At 38.8% G+C, this 24,969-nt stretch overlaps 1 protein-coding gene across 1 annotated transcript in view; it reads left to right on the forward strand.

The window, feature by feature from the left end:
- The first annotated feature begins 509 nt into the window (after positions 1 to 509).
- The window catches only part of LOC114032342 (sulfotransferase family cytosolic 2B member 1-like), a 28,516-nt gene continuing 4,056 nt past the window's right edge, over positions 510 to 24,969 (forward strand). Inside the window, exons 1-4 of the mRNA XM_027847587.1 lie at positions 510 to 701; positions 7,639 to 7,790; positions 18,174 to 18,388; positions 24,764 to 24,890. Of these exons, the coding sequence (XP_027703388.1) occupies positions 7,652 to 7,790; positions 18,174 to 18,388; positions 24,764 to 24,890 (481 nt within the window). The 5' untranslated portion in view covers positions 510 to 701; positions 7,639 to 7,651. The remainder of the gene's footprint in view (positions 702 to 7,638; positions 7,791 to 18,173; positions 18,389 to 24,763; positions 24,891 to 24,969) is intronic.

Genomic DNA, 24,969 nt, shown 5'->3' on the forward strand with positions numbered 1-24,969 from the left:
GAAATATTCTTTTTTTGTGTTTAAGTTCAAAATAAAAAAAAAACAATTAGAGTGGAGGTGAGGACACTCAGATTTCACTCCCATCTGTGGAAACTGAAGCACAGAGAAGTGACTGGCTTGCTCAGAATTCTGTTGTTGATCAGTGCGCTTTAAGAGTTGCACTTCTATCTATTTCAATTCCATGTCTTCCTTTTTTAGCCCCTGGGCTCTTACTTTCTTTTTCTGGGCTCTTACTACTTACTTTTTACAAGGTTCTTACTTTCTGTCTTGAGTAGCCTGCCAGGACACGTCTTAAAGTTATGGAACAAGTTGCACAGTGATATGGTTTGAGGTAGCTCTGACATAGTTTTGTAGGAATGAGCTCAAGACCATAGTTTACATTCTGATGTGGAGGGAAAGAGCCTTAAGTTTTGGTATTTTTCAGAAGGGTGTGACCGAAAAGAGAGTGTAGGAATTCAGACCGCCCCCGTTCCACGTCCCCCGCCCTCGGCCAATTGCTTAGCCTGGAAAACTGAGGGAGGCAGGGAATTCCTCCAGCAACTTTGTCTCTTATCTATTGAAACGTACCTATTCGGCAGATCAACCCAAGTCAAGCCTGCTCTCTTCTCCAAGAAGCAACTTTGGATTTCTTGAATTAAGACACGGAGTTCGGACAGGAACTGCTGAAAGTGGAGGAAAGTCCTTTCTGTCTGCTTGGCCAAGTGAGTTTAAGACACCCTGTTCCTCTCCTTACCTCCCCTTGCCTCTGATGCTTAGGAGGACAGAATTGAGTCCTAACTGGTTCTGGGAAGAGCCATTAGCCGTCCCCAGTCCCCAAGCAGGACTCCTCCATCCAACAGGGAAGGTAGAAAAGGCAAGGGTAGGGGGAAGAGAAGTGGGGTGAAGACTTAAGCACATCTTGCATGGAGAGGACAGACGAAGGAGGCGGTGAGTCAGGAGGAGAGGGAAGGAGGCAGCTACGAGGCAGAGTTCAGGGAGTCTACTAGCTGAAGAAGAGAGCCAGAGGTGCGGAGGCTGAGGCGAGTTGGGGGTTTAGAAGGAAAGGAAAAGAGGAAGAACAGAAGTCTGGGGTTGTGTCCAAGAATATCTTACCCAGCAAAGTGGAGTATAATCCTGAATGAAAAAAAAATGGACATTTGACACACTGAAAAACTTCCAGGTATTTGTAACAAAAAGACCAGAACTCAATGGCAAATTTGATATAAAAGATCCAGAAGAAACATAAGGAAAACACTAAAGATTAATTATAAGTCACTCATTAAGGTCAAACTGTTTACTTATTTTATATGTATATAAAAATGTCATCAATATTCTTAAAACTGTCACCATTATTAAGGTAGTTTGAAAGAAATATTGGGGCTGAGTTGTGTATGGTGGGGTGATTCTAAAAAGCAAAATTGGGTAGGTAAAGGTAAAAGGGAGCAATTATATTCTAAAAATGGGAGATGAAAGGAAGATTTGCAAGAGGATTCTGAGAAGATGGCAGAGTAGGTCAGAAAATTCCAAGCTCTCCAGATTTCCCCCACAAATAAGACAAAACAGCAAACACAGGGCTGTAAAAATAAACAAGAGTTGGAGTAGAACAGTAGTCCTCCCAGACAACTGGAGAATAGATTGCTCCCTATGAAGTGTAAACACCTCCAGGATAGTTCTGCTGAAACAGCAAACAGCCAGCCCTCGAGTGAGCTGAGTTGGGAGGTAACCTCAAGCCCAGTCACAGGAATTTTCACCTCCCAAACAATATGAGGAGTCGGGCATTTGAGTGGGGGAAGATTGAGGAAACCTTTGCTAATAAAGGACACCAGACCCAGCTGTGCTGCCAAGCTGTGGCCCTGGGTGAGAAAGGACCGGCACATGCCCAGTGAGTGCACCAGCAGTGGCCACTAGTTGTGGACACTTACAGGAGGGTGGAGTTCTTGATTTTGGTTCCAGGCCAAGGGGACAACTGAAGGACAACCTGTCAGAGACACCATCCCCCATACCTAGGACTAGAGGTGATTACAATAGGTTGCCATAAATTTAAAAAAAAAAAAAAATGAGCAGGCAAATGAGAAAGAACCCAACCATAGAAAGTTACTATGGGAAAAGAGAAGTTTGTCTTCAGAGGAGGATACTGAAGCAAAAAAAGCCTCTTCTACCCCAAAGAGTAATGTCAAATGGTTACCTGCCCAAAAAGAATTCATAGAAGAACTTAAAAAAGACTTTAAAAATCAAATGAGAGAGATTGAGGAAAATTTTTTTAAAAAAATAAGAACAATCCAAGAAAAATAAGACGATTATGAAAAAAAGTTAACCCATTAGAAAAGGGGATCCAGAATCTGAAGGAAGAAAATGACTCCTTGAAAATTAGAATTGGGCAAGGAGAAGCCAGCAAAGTTACAAGAGACCAAGAAAAAATAAAACAAAACATAAAGAACGAAAAAATAGAAGAGAATGTGAAACATCTCATAAGAAAAACAACTGATCTGGAAAACAAATCAAGAAGAGAAAACATAAGAATAATCATATTACCTGAAAGCTACCATAAAAAACAAAAAAGAGGAGCAGTTGGTGGTGCAGCAGATAAAGCTCTGACCTTGGAGTCCGGAGGACCTGAGTTCAAATCCGGCCTCAGACACATGACACTTACTAGCTGTGTGACCCTGGGCAAGTCACTTAACCCCCATTGCCTCACAAAAAAAAAAAAGAATCTTCTTACAATCATAAAAGAAATGATGAAAGAAAATTGCCCTGAAGTGTCAGAACAAGAGGGGAAAGTAGAAATAGAAAAAATACACCTCTTCTCCTAATCTGCCCTCCCTTTTATCTCTCCCCCCACTTCTCTTATCCCCTTCCCTTTCTATTTTCGTGCAGGACAGGATAGATTTCTATACCTCATTTCCTGTATTTCTTATCTCCCAGTTGCATGTGAAAACAATTTTTTTAACATGTGTTTTTAAAACTTTGGGTTCCAAATTTTCTCCCTCCCTCCCTCCCTCCCTCCCTCACCACCTGAAAAAGATCTTACAAGAAAAACCTTCAAGAATATCGTAGCTAAATTCTGAAACCCCCAGCTCAAGGAGAAAATATTATGAGAAACAAGAAAAAAAATTCAAATATGGCAGTGCCACAATTATAATCACACAAGACTTAGCAGTGGCAACACTAAAAGACCACAGGTCTTAGAACACTTTCTATTGAAGAGCAAAAGAACTGGGGTTGCAGCTGAAAATATCATACCCAGCAAAGTTACACCTAATCCTGAATGAAAAAAAAAAATGGAATTTCAATGAATTGCCAGACTTTCTGGATTTTATTGGAAAAATACCTGAACTTAATAGAAAATTTGATAACAAGATCCAAGAGAAATGTGAGGTAAACATCAATGACTAATTACGAGGGACTCAATAAGGACAAACTGTAATTTTTATGCAAGGAAATGTAAACTGTATGTCTAAAGTTGTAATTAGTAATTGGGTAGTTCAAAAGAAAAGATAGAATTGAGTATGATATGATTCTAAAAAATAACACCATCTAGGAAAAGGTAAAAAAGAGTAATTATCTTATGCAAATGAGATGTGAGAGGGAGAAGTGACACAAAGGAATTAGATGGGGGAGGAGAGCTGGTAGTTCTGGAACCCTACTCTCATTGGGAAAGGGTTAAAGAGGGAACAATACATATATATCTAGAAGGGTCTAAAAGTCTTCTAAATTCGGAAAGAAATAAAAAACTAAGGGGATAGGGACAGGGGGAGGGATTTTTAGAGGAACCCTACTCACATCGGATCTGGGTTAAAGAGAAAACAATATATTTATGAGGGAATAAAAGTCTTCTAAATTTATAAAGAAATAAGGGAGTCAGGGAATAGGATAAGGGGGGATTATAGAAAGGTGTCCAGATCAATGGGATAAAGAAGGAACAACATATATACACATATATATACATATATTTAGAAGGCTATAAAAGTCTCCTAAATTCAGATAGAAACAAGAGAGCAAGCAGAAGGGGTGGGAGGTAGGATGAGGGAGGGATGTTGGTGGTGGTGGGATATAGGTTAAGTAATAAGAAGGGCAAGGTAGCAAGTAGAAGTAAAATAGAGGAGTCATGAGGGATAGGAAATAAGAGATACATACAAACATAAAATAAGATCAGGAGTAGAATTTATCAAGGAAGAAGAAGCAGGGGTAGTAATCATGATCTTAGACAAAGTTAAAGCTAAGAGATTTAATCAAAAGAGAAAAATAGGGAAACTACACTATATGTCAGCCATATTAATCAGTATTCTTTTTTTAAATTTTTGTTTATTTATTTTGGGGGGAGCTCAAATTTTTAAATTAATTTATTTTTTTAAATGCAAAACTTTTAATTAAAAAATATGTAAGCCAAGGAAGGATACACATATTGAGGAGAGACAGTGACCTAGAAGCCCATCAATGCCAGCAACAAGGATTTGGACAAGACAGAGTAAACTTCATTGTTACTCATCAGCCTTCTCCCCTCAATTCTCCCATTCATTTCTACATTTCTTTTTTCTTTCCATGGATGTTTTTTTTTTACATTTGAATTTATTTATTTTTAGTTTTCAATATTCACTTCCACAAGATTTTGAGTTCCAAATTTTCTCCCCATCTGGTCCCTTCCCCCATCCCAAGATGGCATGCATTCTGAATACCTCTTTCCCTAGTCTACCTTCCCTTCTATCTCTCCCCCCCTTCTCTTATCCCTTCCCCTTCAATTTTCCTGTAGGTCAGGATGGATTTCTGTACCCCATTTCCTGTATTTCTTATCTCCCAGTTGCATGTGAAAACAATTTCTTTAACATGTATTTTTAAAACTTTGGGTTCCAAATTTTCTCCCTTCCTCCCTCCCCAAATCAATATTCTTGTACACTATTTAAAATAACTAGACAATATAAAGTGAGAATATTACTGTGGTGGAGAAAATAAGTTGGTGGATTTAGAAAAATATGAAAAGACTGGGACTTAAGATGGAAGATGTTATCCACCTTCAGAGAAACAGAGGATAAATAAATGTAGTGCAGTCTTACATAGATGCATATGAATGTATATGTGCATATATGTGTGTGATTATAGATATCTACGTGTATGTACATATATGTAAATGTATGTATTTATGTATATATGTTTGTATATATGTCCATATGAGTGAGTGTGTGTGTGTGTGTGTGTGTGTGTGTGTGTGTGTGTGTACATATATCCAGCCTTCTTGGGGAGATGGGGAGGAAGTGGGGGAAAAGAACAAAGTAGAAAGTGTATAGCAGAGGACAAAATAAAACCTACAAGGAAGTAACGAAAAGATGGACAGGTCTGAACACAATGTGTAACATATATTATATAAGCTTTCTTGAAATGAAAATTTATTGCTTTATATAATCCTCTCTTATATTCTGTAGTGTACATGGCAATGTTTTATTTTTCTTTTCTTATTTTGTCTTTAAGTTTGTTTCTTTTTTCTTATCTTATTTTGTATTTAAGTTTAAAATTTTTAAATTTACCAAAAATATTTATGATATAGGCTTTCTTGAAATGAAAATTTATTGCTTTATATTTTTAATCATATCTTATGTTTTGTGGTGCACATGGCAATTTTTTTTTCTTTTCTTATTTTGTATTTAAGTTTGTTTCTTTTTTCTTTTCTTATTTTGTACTTAAGTTTGAAATTTTTAAATTTACCAAAAATATTTATGATATAGGCTTTCTTGAAATGGAAATTTATTCCAAATTATTCTTCAGAAAGATTTTTTGGAGAGTAGAATGCAGGCCTATACCTAATTTCTTCCTGATTCCTTTCTAGTTTTCCCAACAGTTTTTGTAGAATAGTAAATTCTTGCCCCAGTAGCTAGGATCTTTGGGTTTATCAAACGCTAGGTGACTTTGTTAATTTGTTTCTGTATATGGTGTACCTAATCTATTCCACTGATCAGCCTCTCTAATTCTTTTCCAGTACCAAATTGTCTTGATGATTATGGTTTTGTAGTATAGTTTGAGATCCAGTACTGCTAGGATTCCTTCCATCGCTTTTTCTCCCATTGATTCCCTTCATATGTATGATCTTTTGTTGCTCCAGATGATTTTTGTTATTTTTTTTCTAGCTCTACAAAGTAATTCTTTGGTAGTTTGATATGGCACTGAATAAGTAAATTAATTTAGGTAGTATTGTCATTTTTTAATATTGGATCAGCCTACCTATGAGCAATTAAAATTTCTCCAGTTATTTAGATGTCTTTACTTGTATGAAGAATTTCTTATAATTGTGTTCATGTGGTTCCTGTGTCTTGGCAGGTAGGATCCCAAGTATTGTGTACTGTCTGCAGTTATTTTAAATGGAATTTCTCTTTCTATCGCTTCTTGCTGGAGACAGACATATCATTATGTATGTCATCTATAGATATATAGATGTATATATAAGAATACTGATGATTTGTGTGGGTTTATTTTATATCCTGGAACTTTATTAAAGTTGTTAATTGTTCGACTAATTTTTTAGTTGACTCTCTAAGATTCTCCAACCAAGTAAACCATCATATATCTGCAAAAAGTGATCATTTTGTTTCCTTGTTGCATATGTTTATTCCTTCAATTTCTTGTCTTATTGCTCTAACTAGCATTTCTAGTACAATATTGAATAATAATGTTGAGAATGAACATCCTTGCTTCAACCTTGAGCTTCCTAGAAAGGCTTCTAGTTTATCCCTATTACATAAAATGTTTGTTCTTGATTTTAGATAGATATTACTTATCATTTTAAGAAAAGCTTAATTTATCCCTATGCTTTCTAATGTTTGGGGTTTTTTTGTCTTAAATTGGAATGAGTATTGCATTTTGTCAAAAGCTTTTTTGTCATTTTTGGAGATAATAATATGATTTTTGTTATTTTTCATATTGAAATGGTCAGTTATGCTTATAGTTTTCCTAATATTGATTCAGCCCAGCATTCTTGGTATACATTCAGTCTGGTTATAGTGTATGGGCTTTGTGATGTATTGTCACAGATCATTGTATTGATCAGAAATAGCCAAATCTTTCACAGTTGATTATTGTTACAATATTGCTGCTACTGTGTATAATATTCTCCTAGTTCTGCTCACTTCACTTCGCATCAGTTCATATAAGTCTTCCCAGGATTTTCTGAAACCACTCTTTTCATCATCTCTTACAACACGATAGTATTCCATCACAATCCTATACCACAATTTGTTCAGCCATTTCCTTATTTGATAGGCATTTCCTTGGTTTCTAATTCTTTGCTACCCCAAAAAAGCTGCTATAAATATTTTTGTACATATGAGTCTTTTTCCTTTTCCTTTGATCTCTTTGGGGTATAGACCTAGTAGCAGTATTGCTGCGTCAAAAGGTATGCAAAGTTTTATAGCCAAGTTCTTGAAGAAAAAGTTAAATGAGTTATAGGAGCAAATAGATAATAAAACTATACTGGACAAGCTAAGTAATGCATTGGCAGCATAGAACAACCTTCTACACCCAGAGCTGGAATCTGTTGAAGACTGGATCCTCTGGACTCCCATCTTCTTCCTAGGGACTTGGAGAACTAGATTTGCCAGTCTTAGAGACCTTCCCCAAGCAGTAGATCTTTTCAGATAATTTCTCTAACACTTATGTTGGGCTTGCCTTTCCCTGCAGAGGAGCTACTCTCATGGCTAAGTTTAAGGTGACTGAAGTCTTTGAGGGCATCTCCATGCCAGGATATCTGCACACCCAGGAGAGTCTGCGCGCTGCCACCAACTTCCAGTTTCAAGACACAGACGTCCTCTTGGTCACCTTCCCAAAGTCAGGTAACAGATGCAGCCGGCAGAATTGCCTCCCCGAAAAACTGTAAAACAGTTCTTGGCTTTGGCCAACCTTCCCACCTCCCTTTCAGTGCTCCTATTTCAACCTCTTGGTGCCCCTCCCATCCCAAATACCTTAATCATATACCTGGTCAATGCTCGCTCCTTGTTTTCTGGCCCTCTGAAATTTCCGTCTTGTGTTTGGTGGGAGATTATTCTTACTAGGTCTGCTGGGTCTAAATTCATATATGGTAACCCTAAGAGTCATTCCATGAAGGTACTCCATAGTAAGCAAAGAAGTGCGTCAGTTAGCTTGGATTTTTTCTATTTGGGTAAGTCAGAGTTGAGTTGAATTCCAGACCACCTCCCTACAGATTAGTCCCCTCCATCTGCCAAACTGTAAGCTTTGGGAGGAGTTAACCAAAGGCCAAGACTTTTAGTTATTACCTATTCCCAGAGATCTCTGACTGCTCTGAATGTAGTGCCTTTTGTTCTCCCAACCTCATTCTCTCCTTTCTTTTGGTACTCTTACGATTTTAGTGCCTCTTTTTGGGGCTTGGCATGCTGCTGAGAGTGCCATCTTCATTGTGCCGGAGTTTGATGGGGCAGGGTGGTGGGAAAGGAAAGAGAAGAATCTTCTGCATGCATGTGGGGTAGATGTATAGTGAGAGAGATGTGAAGAATCCCAGTGTTCTGAGGTTTTCAGAAGATGTCATGCAAACAAAATATAGATAGGCCTAGAGGGAGTTTTAGCATGAAGAGGGATTGGGAAAGGCTTCTTGCAGAAGGTGAGATTTTAGGTGGGATCCAATGGAATTCAGGGAAGCTACCAGATGAAGATCAGGCATGAGAGCATTCCAGGCATAAGGGACAGTCAGGGAAAACAACACCTGGAGTCAGGAGATGGAACGTCTTGTGTGAGGAATAAGGAGGCCAGTGCCATTGGATTGCACAGTAGTGGAGGAAAGGGAAGTATGGGTGTCTTCAATCCTATAGTTAATAGGGAGCCACTGGTGAGTTTACTGAGTGGAAGATGTGGGTGACAAGAAGACTCAAAGGTGGGGGGAGGGAGAAAGTAGGTTATGAGAGTCTATCAAAGTCAAACTGTGATGTCTTTGTCACCTCTCCTTTAACACTTGCTAAGGATAAAAAATATCCTGATTGTTTTACAGCCCCTGGGTCTATCTTATGGAGGACCAAGTTGGCTTTTCCTAAATATCTATAAAATTTTTTCAAATCTAATGATATGATATGAGCTTAGCTTCGTGTCATTGCTGGACTATTACAACAGCCTTCTAAATGGTTTCCTTTATTCAAGCCTTTCCCCACACCAATCCATTCTCTACTCAACTGTCAAATTTATTTGCCTGAAGTTCAGGTCTAAGCATGTCATCTACATCCCCCACTCAGTAAACTTACCAGTGGTTCCTTATGAGGGATTGAAGGGATTGAAGACATAACTCTATTGGGCATTTAAAGCCCCCTTCCTCCAATCTTCTTATCCATTTCTTCTCTCCACAAACTCTGCCATCCAGACAAATTAATCTACTGACTGTTCCTCACACACAGTGCACAGTCTCTGATTTCTGTGCCTTTGCATTTATTCTTCTGCATTTTGAGAATGTGCCCTTCACTTCCACGTCATGTAATCTCTGGTTTCCATGACAATAGAGGGCAGGATTTGGACTTTCCAGATCAAATTCCACTTTCTATCTGCAGCTCTGCTTGGTTTGAACTCTCCTTGGTATCACCATGTCCCACCCCCAATAATTTTATTTTATTTATTTTTGTCACATTTTAAGTTCCAAACTATCTCTCTCCCTCCATCTCTCCCTCCCTCCCCACTCCGCACTGGAAAATGCCACTATTTGATGAAGATTTATAAACGTATGTACCCAGGTTGATAAATGGTCAAAGGATATGAAGAGGCAATTTTCAGATGAAGAAATTAAAGCTATCTATAGTCATATAAAAATGCCTTAAATCACTATTGATAAGAGAAATGCAAATTAAAACAACTCTGAGATACCACCTCACACATATCTGATTGGCTAATGACAAAAAGGGAAAATGATAAATGATGGAGAAGATGTGGGAAAATTGGAACACTAAAGCATTGTTGGTGGAGTTGTGAACTTAACCAACCATTCTAGAGGGCTATTTGGAACTATGTCCAAAGGGCTATAAAACTGTGCATAATTTTTGATCCAGTGATACCACTACTAGGTCTGTATCCCAAAGAGATCATTAAAAATGGAAAATGACCCACATGTACAAAATTTGTGGTGGCAAAGAATTGGAAATTAAAGGGATTGGCTCATCGATTGGGGAATGGCTGAACAAGTTGTGGGATATGCATGTAATGGAATACTATTGTTCTATAAGAAGTGATGAGCAGGCAAATTTCAGAAAAACCTGGAAAGATTTACATGAACTGATGCTGAGTGAAGTGAGCAGAATCAAGAGAACACCGTACACAGTAACAGCAACATTGTGCAATTACCAATTTTGATACACCTGCCTCTTCTCAGCAATATAATGATCTAAGATAATTCCAAAAGACTTATGATGTAAAATACTATCCACATCCAGAAAAAGAACTATGGAGTCTGAATGCAGATTGAAGCATCCTATTTCCTCTTTTTTTTTTCCTTTCTCATGGTTTTTCCCTTTTGTTCTGATTCTTCCTTCACAACATGACTAATGAGGAAATATGTCTAATAGGATTGTACATATATAACCTATATCAGGTTGCATGCTGTCTTGGGGAGGGAGGAAGGAAGGGAGAGAGAAAAAAATTTGGAACTCAAAATCTTATAAAAGTGAATGTTGAAAACTATCTTTACATGTAATTGGAAAAACCAAAATACTATTAAGTGGGAAAAATATGTAAACCATACTATGCATATTTCTATTTATCAGTTCTTTCTCTGGAGGTGGATAGCATGTTCCTTCATAGGTCCTTTATAGTTGATTTGAGTCTTTATAATACTCAGAATTACTTGAGGGTTCACAATTATTCTTTGAACAATTTTGCTGTAATAGTATACAACATTCTCTTAGTTCTGCTCACTTCACTTCATTATTTCATGCAAGTTTTTTCATGTTTTTCTAAAATCAGCCACCACTTTCCAGCTTCCTTTTACATGCTATCTTCTCCCATTAGATTGTAAGCTTCTTGAGGTCGAGGACTGTCTTTCTTTTCCTTATTTGTATTGCCAGAACTTAGCACAGTGCTTGTGGCACATAATAAGTGCTTTATCAATGTTTATTGAATCGACTTGACAATCTACCTTTTTTCCTCCTTGTATGTGTCTTGTATATACCTATATATGTACATGTTGGTCTCACTAATTAGAATGTAATCTCCTTAAGGGCAAGGAGTATTTTCTCTGTTATTTTTATATCCCTAATTCATGGAACAGTGCCTGGTACATAATGGATGCTTATTAGATGCATGTTGACTAATTGAAAGGGAGGGCAAATGCAGAGCAGAAGCAGTTTGCCCTAATTGACCCCCTCTGGATCTCAGACAGGTTCCCTCTCCTCTCCATCATCTCTCCACAAAGGTATTTTGAATTAGCATAGCATGGAATGAATTGGAGGTCAGAATGAAAGGAGCCTCAACTCTTTTATCTTCCTTGAACAACTCAAGTTTGGCTACTTCCATAGTCATGAAACCTCAGATCAGTAGGACCTATTTCTTTTTTTAAAAAGCTTTTTTTTTTTTCAGTTATCAGGCATTTATTTTTCTCCTTCCACTTCCCCCTCCACCAGAAAAAGAAGTAAAACCCATTTGTTACGCACATAGTAAATGTACATAGTCAAGCATTCTCACATTGACAATATCCAAAAAGGTACATCTCATTCTGCATATTTAGTCTATCACCTCTTCATTAGGTGGGATGCATTTTTCATCATTGGTCCTCTGGAATCACGATTGATCATTGAGGTGATAAGAGTTCTTAAGTCTCACAAAATAGTTAATTTTTATAGTATTGTTGTTATCGTATACATTGTTCTCAAGGTTCTACTTATTTCACTCTGCATCAGTGCATACTAATCTTCCCAGGTTTCTCTGGAACCATTTCCTTCATCAATTCTTATAGTACAATAGTACAAAAAGCCCTATTTCAAAAGTCAACAGGCAAATTAAGTGTAAAGATGAGTACTTCTGAAGAAATGGCATAGGATGAGAAGGTCGAATGATTGAATCAGATGAGCGGCCCTCGAACAGGCTTCTTTTTATACAACATCCTATAGTGTTGGGCTACCTTAGAAGACTAAGATGGATGTTGATGCAGGAAGCAAATCAGACTCCATTTTTCCTACGCAGTATGATCCTAGATGGTGTCCCTATAGTTGTGTTCTGAGTGACAAGTGGCTCCCATCACCCAGCCCAGACTGCTCTCGATCATTCAGCTGTAACTCTGATTTGATGAAGGAAAGGCCATGGACTTCTAGTTTTCCAGAGGGGCCATTACTAAATTCTAGAAAGTCAATGGCAGCAGAACCCTGGAAAAGCCAAAGAGAAGACCAGGGGTAAAAAAAGATCTGGAAGACATTTATGCCCAAAGGCTAATAATACAAGATCATAGATTTAAAACTGGAAGGGACCTTAGAGATCATCAAATCCAATCCCTCCATTTGAAATGAAGAGACTTGACCACAGTCACACAGGAAATAAGTAGCTAAAGCTGGCTTTGAACTCAAGTTTTACTAGCTCCAAGCTCAGTACTCTATCTACTAAGCCACCTAGCTTCCTTTGAGTTGAGCTCACATTTTCCGAGCTAATAATAATATAATAAATTATTATTAATTGTTGAAATTGATAACAACATGTATTTGTGCAACACCTTTAACCTCTTTTTTTGAGACAATTGGGGTTCGGTGACTGGCCCAGAGTCACATAGCTAGTAAGTGCTTAAGGCTGGATTTAAACTCAAGTCCTCCTAACTCAAGGGCCGGTGTTCTATCCACTGTGCTGCCTAGCTGCCCCAACCTTTACCTTTTCAAAGCGCTTTCGTATTTGTTATTATTGTTGTTGTTATTAATTAATAATCTTTGTATAGTTCTTTAAGGTTTTCAAAATGTTTTACATTTTGATCTCACTTGATGTTATCTCATTTGATCCTCAAGATAATACTTTGAGGTATTATTAGCCCTACTTTACAGATGAGAAAACTGAGGCTGAAAGTGATTAAATGACTTGCCCAGAGTCACATAGTTAGCAAATATCTGAGGCAGGATTTGAACTCAGGTCTTCCTGTCTCCAAGTCCAACACTCAATCCACTCTATGAGCTTCAGAACCATTCTACCAGGTAGACTCAATAGAATTTATTATCTCTATCGGACAGCTTGAGAGGAAATGGAGAGACCCCAAGAAGTTTAGCTCAATTAATTGCAGAATTAGAATTAGAAACTAGAGCTCTGGTATACAAACCAAAGGCCTGTTCTACTAGTCCATGAATACGAAGAGTTTTAAGAATCCCCTTTAAACCAATGAATCAATAAGCATTTATTGAGTACCTACTATGTGAATAAATAAATATTTATTAAACACCTACTATATGCCAGACCCCATAGACACAAATAAACTAAAAACATTTTTACTGATGTGAGACATCTTGGCAAAATAAAAGTGATAAGATTTGATGATTGGACATGTTGTGTTGGGGCAAGTGAAAGGGAAGAGTCTAGAATGACAATTTCAGCAATTACTTCAAAGAAGCAGGCTTGATGGGTTGGCCCAGCCCAGACATGGCCAGTGCCAGATTTTGATCACTCTGCTATTTCCCTCTCTCCTTCTGATTTCCGGCTCCCCAGCACACAGGGCACCTGCTCCTTTAATAGCTAGGCCCCTAATTCTTGGAGACCCTGTAATCTGTTCACTGCAAGAAAGCCAAGGCAACAGGACCCAAAAACTCAGACACTGCCATAGAAAGAGTATTGGCCCTGGAATCAGAGGACCTGGGTTTGTTTCATAGATAGACATGGACCTGGAAAGAATTTCAGAGGCTAGAGACTCCAACACCCTCATCTCAAAGATGAACTGGAGGGAAGTCAAGTTCACAGAGGCGAGAAGCATCAAAGGGTAAGATTTGAATCCAACCCTGTTCTTCTCAATAGACTGGGAGATCTTCTAAGTGTAAATGGGGCATGGAGCCGGGAAGCACCTGATCTACCACATCTCCTTCTGCCATAAAGTTTCTTCCAGCTTAAAATCTCCAATGCAGAGTTCCTTTGGGGCATGGTGGTGTGGTGGATAGAGCCCTGGGCCTAGAGTTAGGAAGATGGGTTCAGATTCAACCTCGGATGCTTCTAAGCTGTGTGACCCTGGGCAAGTGTCTCAATCTCAGTTTCTGCAACTGTAAAATAGAAATAATAACAGTACCTACCTCCCAGGCTTGTTTTGATGATGAAGTGAGATAGTATGTGTAAAGTACTTAGCCCAGTGCCTAGTACATAGAAGGCGCATAATAAATGCTTATTCCCTTCCCTTCCCTCTCCCCACCTTTGTATCTCTAGAACTTAGCACAGGGTCTGCCACCTACTGAAATACTCTATAATACTCAGATGAATCTACACTCTCATTGATTTGGGCATCCTTTCCAATGTTGCAGACCCCTACCCAACCCATCCATACCTACTGATCCCATACAAATCTTGTCCATGCTGTCTCTCAAACTTGCCACAAGGAGTGCTCCCGAAAGCCTTCCTCAATTTCTCCTGACATTGGGATGGCACCAGGAGAGCACTTTGGCTGTCCACCCATCATCCCTCATTCATACCAGCTCATTCTCTCTTCCTATTACACAATCCTTGATGTCATCTTAAACTCCTGTTGACTCCTTCAGGGATTCCTCATTGGTTCGATGTGGCAGCCTGTTCATACCCGTTATGCTCCTCTCTATTTGGGTTCATATTCTCTATATATTGGGTGCTAATTTTTAATTCTTCATAGACAGTTGTATTCTACACCATTTACAGCAACACTAGTAGAATACTAGTATTAAAAAAAGATATACCTTTGTCTTCATGGGAAAATTGGGATCAATAACAGAACTTTGCAATTTTCTAAAGGCAATCTAATTTACTTTCCTCTTCATCAATGCTGGTCTCCCAGTTCATTGTTTATCTGTCCCATCTGTCCCAAATATACATAATGATGGACGAGATCTATAGAGTGTTACGTTTAAATATATGTTGAAATCTGGGCAAAAGACCTTCCTTGTCTACTTGGACTTTTTGGTGGGATAGACAGGCCAAATTCCCTTGATCTCAGCAATCTTCTAAGGCTTAATACAACTAGTAGAATATTATCTGCAAACAAGCATCTGGAGGACTTCAAGCTCCACAAGAAAATCTCTCCTTGATCTGGACTCTGCTCTGATCTCCTCTGTCACAGTAGCAAAAATCTCTGGCAAGCTTACATCTCCCTCTTTCATGCCTCAGCCAATGTTTGTTTGTTTATTTATTTGTTTGCTTTTAAAACAAATTTTTAAAATGTTTTAAATATTTTATTTTTTTCCAATTACATGTAAAAATTAACCTTCCCTTGAAAAAATTTTTGAGTTCCAAATTCTTTCCCTCCTTCTCCTCCTCCCTCATTGAGAAGGCAAGAAAATTGATATAGGTTATATATGTGCAGAAATGCAATACATATTTCCATATTAGTCATATTGTGAAAGAAAACACAGGCAAAACAAAAATAAAGAAAAATAAAGAAAGTAAAAAAGCCAATGTTTATTAATAGAGCATAATTGAGTAGGGTTATTTTGGTTGTTATTTGTTCCTAGGAATCTTGAGTGAATTTGATATGTGGATGCAAATCATTGTGTGGAAAAGGGGCCTTCAGGTCAGGGTAATGTTCTACTAAACCAAATGCTTTTTCATAATCAAACAAGAAACACAATAGGATCTCATGTTCTCTCCCTCATTCGGTTAATTGTGAGATCTTAAAGATGTGGTCCATTGTTGAATGTGAATTGCAAAAGCCTGCTTGCTCCTTGCTAATAGGCTAGGACAGCCCAGATTCACATATAGATGATTCTCAGAAAGATTTTGTACAGATGAGAGAGTAGGCATATAGGTTGGTAATTAATGATGTTTTTTTCTGTCATCTTGTTTCAGGTATTAAGCGGATAGAGTGCTGGGCTTGGAGTCAGGAGGATCTCGGTCCAAATCCAGCCTCAGACACGTATTAGTTAAGTGATTCTGGGCAAGTCACTTAACCTCTTTTTGCCTCAGTTTCCTCAACTGTAAAGTGGGGATAATAACAGCACCTCTCAGGGTTGTTGTGAGGATCAAATGAGATAATATTTGTAAAGCACTTAGCACAGTGCCTGGCACATGGTAGGTGTTATATAAATATTTATTTCCTTCCCCTTCACTATTAATAAGACCTGAGATTTTTTTTTGGCTTTTTGGTGAGGCCATTGGGGTTAAGTGACTTGCCCAGTGTCACACAGCTAGTAAGTATTAAGTGTCTGAGGCTGGATTTCAACTCAGGTCCTCCTGACTCCAAGGTCAGAGCCCTATTCACTGTGCCACCTAGCTGCCCCCTAAGACCTGAGATTTTTCCCGTGTGTTTGGTGTCCTTCTTTCCATGAGACACTTTGTATGTCAGTCTCTCAATGCCCTCACAATTGTGGCCTCTCTAGTATAAATCACTGCATACACTTGGCCTAATCCAATTATTTTGCTCATATTTATTCCTTTTAATGTCATTTCTACCTCTCCATAGGTACATATGGAACTCTGATGTTAAGGTTTATGTGTGCTAGTTCCACTATCCTTAGTAGAGGATAGATTTTGCTAGGTAGAGCAGTGGATAGAATGTCAGGCCTGAAGTCAGGAAGACTTTTCCTGAGTTCAAATCTGGACTCAGACATTTACGAGACATGTGACCCTGGGTAAGTCTCTTAACCCTGTTTGCCTCAGTTTCCTCATCTGTAAAATGAGCCGGAGAAGGAAATGGCAAACCACTCCAGTATCTTTGCCAAGAAAACCCCAAATGGGGTCAAGAAGAGTCAGACACGACTGAACAACAACAAAATAGTGAATTTTTGCAAATCTCCATTTTCCTTCTGTTCATAGTTATCCTTCCATTCTCATTCTTGAATGCCTATGGGACCACTCGCTGCCTATCTTGCCAAACTTTTCTTTCAAGTGGTTTTACTCTTCTGCTTCTCTCTGTTTTATGAGATGATACTGCTTATAATCATGCAGCATCCTTCTTTATCCTGTTAAAGAAAAAAACTAATACTGTACTCTATGTTTAGTTACCAGGTTGCCAGAAACAATTTTAATGTAAGATTAATCTTATTAGATTATTTAATTTAAGATTAATCGAATTCCAAGTCATTTCTGATTTAGAGAAGGAGATGTTCAAATGGCAATGTTATCTCATGCCTTCAAATTGTCTCTGCTCCAAGAAAATTTTAGGTAACATTTATAGAAATCCAAGAAAGAAAATTAAGATATTTAACTACCCTGTTTTAGATTAGCATTCCTAATAGTTGATCAACCATATCTCTATCCATTTCCTCCTAGACCACTCATCTCCAGAAATCAATGCTGTTCTTCCCACAGGCACATCACAGAGAATCTTGTTTAAGTGATTTGTTGAATGGAAAAGGATATTTTAAATGGAGAAGACCCTAGTTTAATCCTTCTGGGAACAAAGGGAAGAATTTGCCCCTTGATGGAACCTGTCCTATCAGGTGGAAGTAGGGAATTACCAAGTGGGCCTTTATTTACATCAAAAGTGTTAAATTAAGTTGTTTTTCAGTCCTATCAACTCTTCATGACCCTATTTGGGGTGTTTTTTGGCAAAGATACTGGGGTGAATTGCCGTTTTCTTTTCCAGATCACTTTACAGATGAGAAAATTGAGGCAAAAAAAGTTAAGTGACTTGCCCAGGATCACACAGCCTAGTAAGTGTCAGAGGCCAGATTTGAACTCATGAACATGAGTCTTCCTGACTCCAGGCCCAGTACTCTATCCACTATGGCTGCACCCAGCTGCCCCACACCAAAGGTGCTCTTTGTTAAATTTCTGACCTTCACCTAAAGAAAAGCCTGTTTTCTTTTGTCTTGACCTGAAACACCAGTAGTATTTGTAGAGCACAGTTCTAAATGGAACACCGAGGACCATGGGCAGTCAGGGGACAGCAAACACCTTGGGGAAAAGACCCTGAAGAGGGAAGAAATAGAAATGTGTTGACGGACAATTTTGCCTCCATTAGAATTGTGCTTGAGGGGCAAGCTATGGATTCAGTGGTTTCTAACTCTTGGGGAATGAAAAATGGGGGGAGCTGTGATATCTACCCTCATTGCCCCTCTAACCTCAGCCTTCAAAACCACTCCCCTTTCCTTCTCTGCCAGGTACAACCTGGATGCAGCAAATCCTGAGTCTCATCTTCAACAAAGAGGACTTCCAGAACATCCAGAGCATACCTACCTGGGCTCGGGTCCCCTGGATTGAGCAGATATATTTATCGAACTATTTGCCCCAGATGGAGGCATCCAAACCACGCCTCTTCACCACTCACTTAACTGCCAACTTACTGATCAATAATCTAAAGACCTCCAAGACTCGAGTAAGTAAAGTTGGTCCCAGAGGCTTTCTTTGTCTTTTTTTTTTCCTTTTTTAAAAAATGTATTTATTTATTTTTAATTTTCAACATTCACTTCCATAAGATTTTGAGTTCTAAATTTTCTCCCCCTCCCCCCTCCTCAAGATGGAGTGCAATCTGATATAGGCTATACATATACATTCATATTCAGTAATCTTTTGGACTTCCTTTTCCATTTGTCCAATTTTGCTCTTTAGGGCATTCTTCTCTTCATTGGCTTTTTGGACCTCTTTTGCCATTTGGGTTAGGCTATTTTTTAAGGTGTTATTTTCTTCAGTATTTTTTTGGGTCTCCTTTAGCAAACTGTTGACTTGTTTTTCATGATTTTCTTGCATCACTCTCATTTCTCTTCACAGTTTTTCCTCTACTTCTCTTACTTGCTTCTCAAAATCCCTTTTGAGCTCTTCCAAGGCCTGGGACTGATTCACATTTTTTTTGGAAGTTTTGGATGTAGGAGCTTTGACTTTGTTTTCTTCTTCTGGTTGTATGTTTTGATCTTCTTTGTCACCAAAGTAAGATTCTATGGTCTGACTCTTTTTGCGCTGCTTGCTCATGATCCCAACCAATGACTTGAGTTTTAAACTTTTTGTTAAGGTAAAAGTCTGCTTCCAATGTGAAGAGTGTAGTGTCCCAAGCTTCGGGGGTTTGTACAGCTGTTTTCAGAGGTACTTCTAGGGACCTGAGAAGTGTCAGTTCTTCCAAGGTGCTGTGATAGGGCGCAAGGTGTTTCCTTTCCACCGCCACAACAAGCTCCACCACGCCAGTGCTCTTCCTTGCCCCAGGACCGCCCCTCAGAACTGTGACCCAGATCCAAGCACGGGCAAAGCAAGAGATTTCTGCCTCAGCCCCGGCAAAGAGATCCCTGTAATCCCCCTCTGATCAGCCACTCGATTCCCCCTCAGTACGTGGGCAGGAAGCTCAGGAGGCAGCCATTGCCCTGAGGGCATGCTCTGGATTTGTGGCTGAGACCTAGCTCCTCTCTCACCACAGTCACAGACTTTTCCCACTGACCTTCTAAGTTGTCTTTGGTGTTCATGGGTTGGGAAGTCTGGAAACCGCCACAGCTGCCCACGATTCAGCCCTCTGAGGCCTGCTCCAGGGTTGCTGCGGTCTGTGTGCCCATGCTGAATTGTGCTCCTCTTCCCGCCAGGCGCGATATACCTTTCAGATCAGCCATCTAGGTTGTCTTGGGCTGGAAATTTGTTTTACTCTGTTTTTTTTTGTGGGTTCTGCTGCTTTAGAACTTGTTTAGAGCCATTTTTTATAGGTCTTTGGAGGGGTTTAAGGGAGAGCTCTAGCAAGTCACTGCTTTCCCTCCGCCATCTTGGCTCCACCGACAGTGACTCCATATACATTCATATTAAACATATTTTCACATTAGTCATATTGTAAAGAATTAGAACCAATGGGAGAAACCATGAGAAAGAACAAATTAAAAAAAAAGAGCAAATAGTATGCTTCAATATGCATTCAAATGTCATAGTTCTTTTTCTGAATGTGGATAGCATTTTCCCTCATAGGTCTTTTGGAGTTGTCTTAGATCCTTGCATTGCTGAGAATAGCTAAGTCTATCAAAGTTAGTCATAGCACAATGTTGTTGTTATTGTGTACAATATTCTCCTGGTTCTGCTCACTTCACTTAGCATCAGTTCATGTAAGTCTTTCCAGGTTTTTCTGAAGTCCACCTACTCATCATTTTTTTTGGTGAAGCAATCACGGTTAAGTGACTTGCTTACTCATCATTTCTTATGGAATAATAGTATTCCATCACATTCATACCACAACTTGTTCAGCCATTTCCCAATTGATGGGCATCCCCTCTATTTCCAATTCTTGACCACCACAAAAAGAGTTGCTATAAATATTTTTGTACATGTGGGTGCTTTTCTTTTTATTTTTATGATCTCTTTGGGATAAAGACCTAGAAGTGGTATTGCTGGGTCAAAGGGTGTACTCAGTTTTATAGCTCTTTGGGCACAGTTACAAATTGCTTTCCAGAATGGTTGGTGAAGTTCACAACTCCACCAACAATGCATTAGTGTTCTAATTTTCCAACATCTTTTCCAGCATTTATCATTTTCCTGTTTTGTCATGTTAGCCAATCTGATAGGTGTGATGTGGTACCTCAGAGTTGTTCTGATTTGCATTTCTCTAATCAATAGTGATTTAGAGCATTTTTCCATAGGATTGTAGATAGACTTAATTTCTTCATCTGAAAACTGCCTGTTCATATCTTTTGACCATTTATCAAGTGAGGAATGACTTGTATTCTTAAATTTGACTCAGTTCTCTATATATTTTAGAAATAAGGCCTTTATCAGAGACATTGATGGTAAAAATTGTTTCCTAGCTTTCTGCTTCCTTTCTAATCTTGGTTGAATTGGCTCATGCAAAAACTTTTCAATTCATTGTAATCAAAATTAGCCATTTTGTATTTCATAATGTTCTTTATCTCTTGTTTGGTCATAAATTCTTCTGTTCTCTATAAATCTTACAAGTAACTATTCCTTGCTCTCCTAATTTGCTTATAGTTTCAGCCTTTATATCTAAATTGTGTTCCTATTTTGACTTTATCTTAGTATATGGTATAAAATGTTGGTCTATGCCTAGTTTCTGCCATATTATTTTCCAGTTTTTCCAGCAGTTTTCGTTAAATAATGAGTTCTTATCCCAGAAGCTGGAATATTTGGGTCTATCAAACAGTAGATTATTATACTCATTGACTACTGTGTCTTGTGTATCTAACTTATTCACAGATCCACCACTCTATTTCTTAGCCAGTACCAAGTAGTTTTTATGATTACTGCTTTATAATACAACTTAAGATCTGGTATGGCTAGGCCACCTTCCCTTGCATTTCTTTTCATTAATTGCCTTGATATTCTTGACCTTTTGTTCTTCCAGATGAATTTTGTTATTATTTTTTCTAGCTTTATAAAATAATTTTTGGTAGTTTGATTGGTATGACACTGAATAAGTAAATTAATTTAGGTAGAATTGTTGTTTTCCAATTATTTAGATCTGACTTTATTTGTGTGAAAAGTATTTTGTAATTGTGTTTTATATAGTGTCTGGGTCTGTCTTGGCAGGTAGACTCCCAAATATTTTATATTGTCAACAATAACTTTAAATGGAATTTCTCCTTCTATCTCTTGCTGTTGGACTTTGTTAGTAATATATAGAAATGCTGATGGTTTATGTGGGTTTATTTTATATTTTGCAACTTTGCTAAAATTTATTATTGTATTTTTTTAGTTGATTCTCTAGGATTCTTTAAGTATACCATTATATCATCTGCGAAGAGTGATAATTTTGTTTCCTCATTGCCTATTCTAATTCTTTCCATTTCTTTTTCTTCTCTTATTGCTAAAGCTAACATTTCTTGAACAACATTGAATAACAGTGGTGATAATGGACATCCTTGTTTCACCCCTGATCTTATTGGAAATGCTTCTAGCTTATCCCCATTACATATAATGCTTTCTGATGGTTTTAGATAGATGCTACTTATCATTTTAAGGAAGACTCCATTTATTCCTATGCTCTCTAGTGTTTTTAATAGGAATGGGTGCTGTATTTTGTCAAAAGCATCTATTGAAATAATCTTTTTTTTTCTAAGAAAAAAACACAGCAAAACAGGTGGGTAGGAAGGTGAGAGGGGATAGAGATAAAGCAGGAAAAAGAAAAACAAAAGAAAGAAAAGAGGCCTATTAAAACTTCTTTTTTAAAAAAAAAGGCAAAGAAAAGAAGAGAAGGAAAGCCAAAAGGAAGCATAGAGAAGCTGGACAGCTTTGAAAGCTACTCATTGAGTTTATTGTACTCTTAGAAAGAAAAACAAACAAGTTCTACGCAATAGAGACCTGCAGTTTCATGGACAATCCACTTTTTCTGTGCTGCTCTGTATGAGGAAACACCCATTTATTTAGTGTTTATTAAGTTCAGAATAAAATATGTACATAATACTCATACATGTACATACATATACACACTCAAAATATACACATATACATATATGTATATAATTTATGCATATATGTATATGAATAATATGTAAATGTGTGAATATAATGTGTATAAATAATATGTGTATATATATGTATGTGAGATATATATATATATATATATATATATATAAAAATTTTTTAAGTGGTTGGTCCTGGAGCAGGCAGAGAGCCAATGCAGCATCCTCAGGTCCAGGATGCCAGGGGTCTGAGTTCAATTCAGGAGCCAAATCCATGGGCTTTGTTATATGTATGTGAGGAATGAGAGCTTTCAGTCAGGGTGGAGGAAACCAAACATATAAGTGGAATATGATAAGCTGGTTGACAGGCAGCAGCATGGTATGATGGATGACCCACTAGACTTGGAATCAGGAAGACCTAAGTTCAGATGGCATCTTTGACACTTATTGTGTGACCTTGGACAAGTCACTTAACTTTTCTGTCCCTCTATTTCTCCACCTCTAAAAAGAGAGGTTGGTACCTAGTGGCCCCGGTGATCCCCTTCTGGCTCTGAAACTGTGATTCTTTGGTAGGCGGAAGAGAGGCATGAGGTGATTTTCAGGACCAAAGCCAGCACCAGCAGAAGGGAGAGAATGACTTAGTGGTATACCTTCCAGGAGTACAGCATTCCCCATGCCAAAAAGAACCATTAGTACCCAGCCTCCTGTTTAGTGTTCTAGCCTTTGGTGTGAATCGTCTCCCCTGCCTGCAGAAGTCAGCAGCAACAAAATAATTCAAAATGGAGGAACGCCGCATGCTGGCTTAAGATCCTGATCGCTTATTAAGCCCTCATTGTCTCACTCAGGTAGTCTAGGCGCGAGATCTTGGTTCACCTATTGTTTGTCCTTTGTGCTCCAAGAGTGCCAGCCTTGGAGTCAGGCCTCAGATACTTACTAGCTGTGTGACCCTGGACAAGTCACTTACCCCTGTTTACCTCAGTTTCCTCATCTGTAATATGAGCTGGAGAAGGAAATGACAAACCACTCCAGTATCTTTGCCATGAAAACCCCGAATGGGGTCACAACAAGTCAGACCCAACTGAAAAATGACTGAACAACAAACAGCTACTCAATAACAAGAAAAAGAATGCCATTTTTAATTCATTGGCATTAATGTTATTAATACTAACTCTGATTCTTATGTGGACACTAGCCGTGTGATCTTGTGAAAGTATTTTTAGCATCTCCAGGTCCTAATCTCCCTTACTTCAAAATGAAGAGTTTAAGAGCTCCAGCCTTGGAATCAGGAGGACCTGAGTTCAAATCCAGGCTCAGACACTTGATGCTTACTAGCTGTGTGACCCTGGGCAAGTCACTTAACCCCAATTGCCTCACAAAAAAAACGAAGAGTTTGAGAAAAGAGCTCTAGGTTTGGTGTCAGAAGACCTGAGTTCGAATATAAGCTCTACCACTTATTTCCAATGTGGTCTTGGATAAGTCACTTCCCAAGACTGTCGCCTGGGGCACCAGTCATAAGGTAAACAGCAGGAAGAGGGCTAAATTTAGTTGTGAGATAAAGGAGTGGAAAGACCTCAGACTTCAGAACACAAAAATAAACTCCAATGAGGTGGAGACAGAGACCCTAGGACACAGTCTCCATGGATAGAGGACCCAGGACTCCCTCAGGCTGTTGCTAGTGATGCATGCCACTGGTGATGCATGGGGGGAGGGAGAAGATTGAGGCCAGGCCAAAGGGGAGTTCATCTTGGTACTGCCACCGTTGGAAGGAGTTGGGGGCACAGAGCGCATCCAGTAGTTTCCTATTTTATGAATTTTTTTTTTGGCTAGGCAAGTGACTTGCCCAGGGTCACACAGCTAGTAAGTGTCAAGTGTCTGAGGCCAGATTTGAACTCAGGTCCTCCTAACTGCAGGGCCAGTGCTCTGTCCACTGCACTACCTAGCTGCCCCTAGAAGAATTATTCTTGCTAAGTGCTAGACTCAATGCATGCCAAAGTAGTACTGGTGCTGTTGGCACCCTTTATAGTTCAGTGCCCTGAAACAAAGCCTCAGCTGACCCACCTTAGTTACGGCTCTATCACCTCCTTCTCTAGAATTCAGTTCCTATAAAATAAAGAAGTTGGTCTACACTATTCCTAAGGTGTCTTCTAATCTTTCCTTATCCTTCGATCCTATGAATGGATGATCTATGAAGTTCACTCAGCTTAAATCATCTTGAATTCCATGATTCTGCATAAGCATAGGAAGTGGGATAGAGATGGGAGAAAAGTAAGTGGGGCCGAAGAGGACTCCCTAAGGAACTTGGTTAGGCAACAATCCCTGGAACTTACCCCAGAAGCTCAGTGTTGTTCCTGTCCTTTCTTCACTTGGTTTCTTCTCAGGTGGTGTACGTGGCACGGAACCCAAAGGATGTCCTGGTCTCCTACTATCATTTCCACAAGTTGGCAAAGTTTCTGCCAGAAATCGGCTCCTTTGATGACTTCTTTGACCAGTTCCTGGAGGGCAAAGGTTATTATATGGGGACCCAAGGTGGTACAGACAGAATTGATAGGGAGGAAAACCTGGCCAGCTCCCTTTTGAGGGCAGT

This window comes from Vombatus ursinus, unplaced genomic scaffold (genome assembly GCF_900497805.2).
Source record: "Vombatus ursinus unplaced genomic scaffold, bare-nosed wombat genome assembly UNPS02005286.1, whole genome shotgun sequence".
Taxonomy (NCBI): domain Eukaryota; kingdom Metazoa; phylum Chordata; class Mammalia; order Diprotodontia; family Vombatidae; genus Vombatus; species Vombatus ursinus.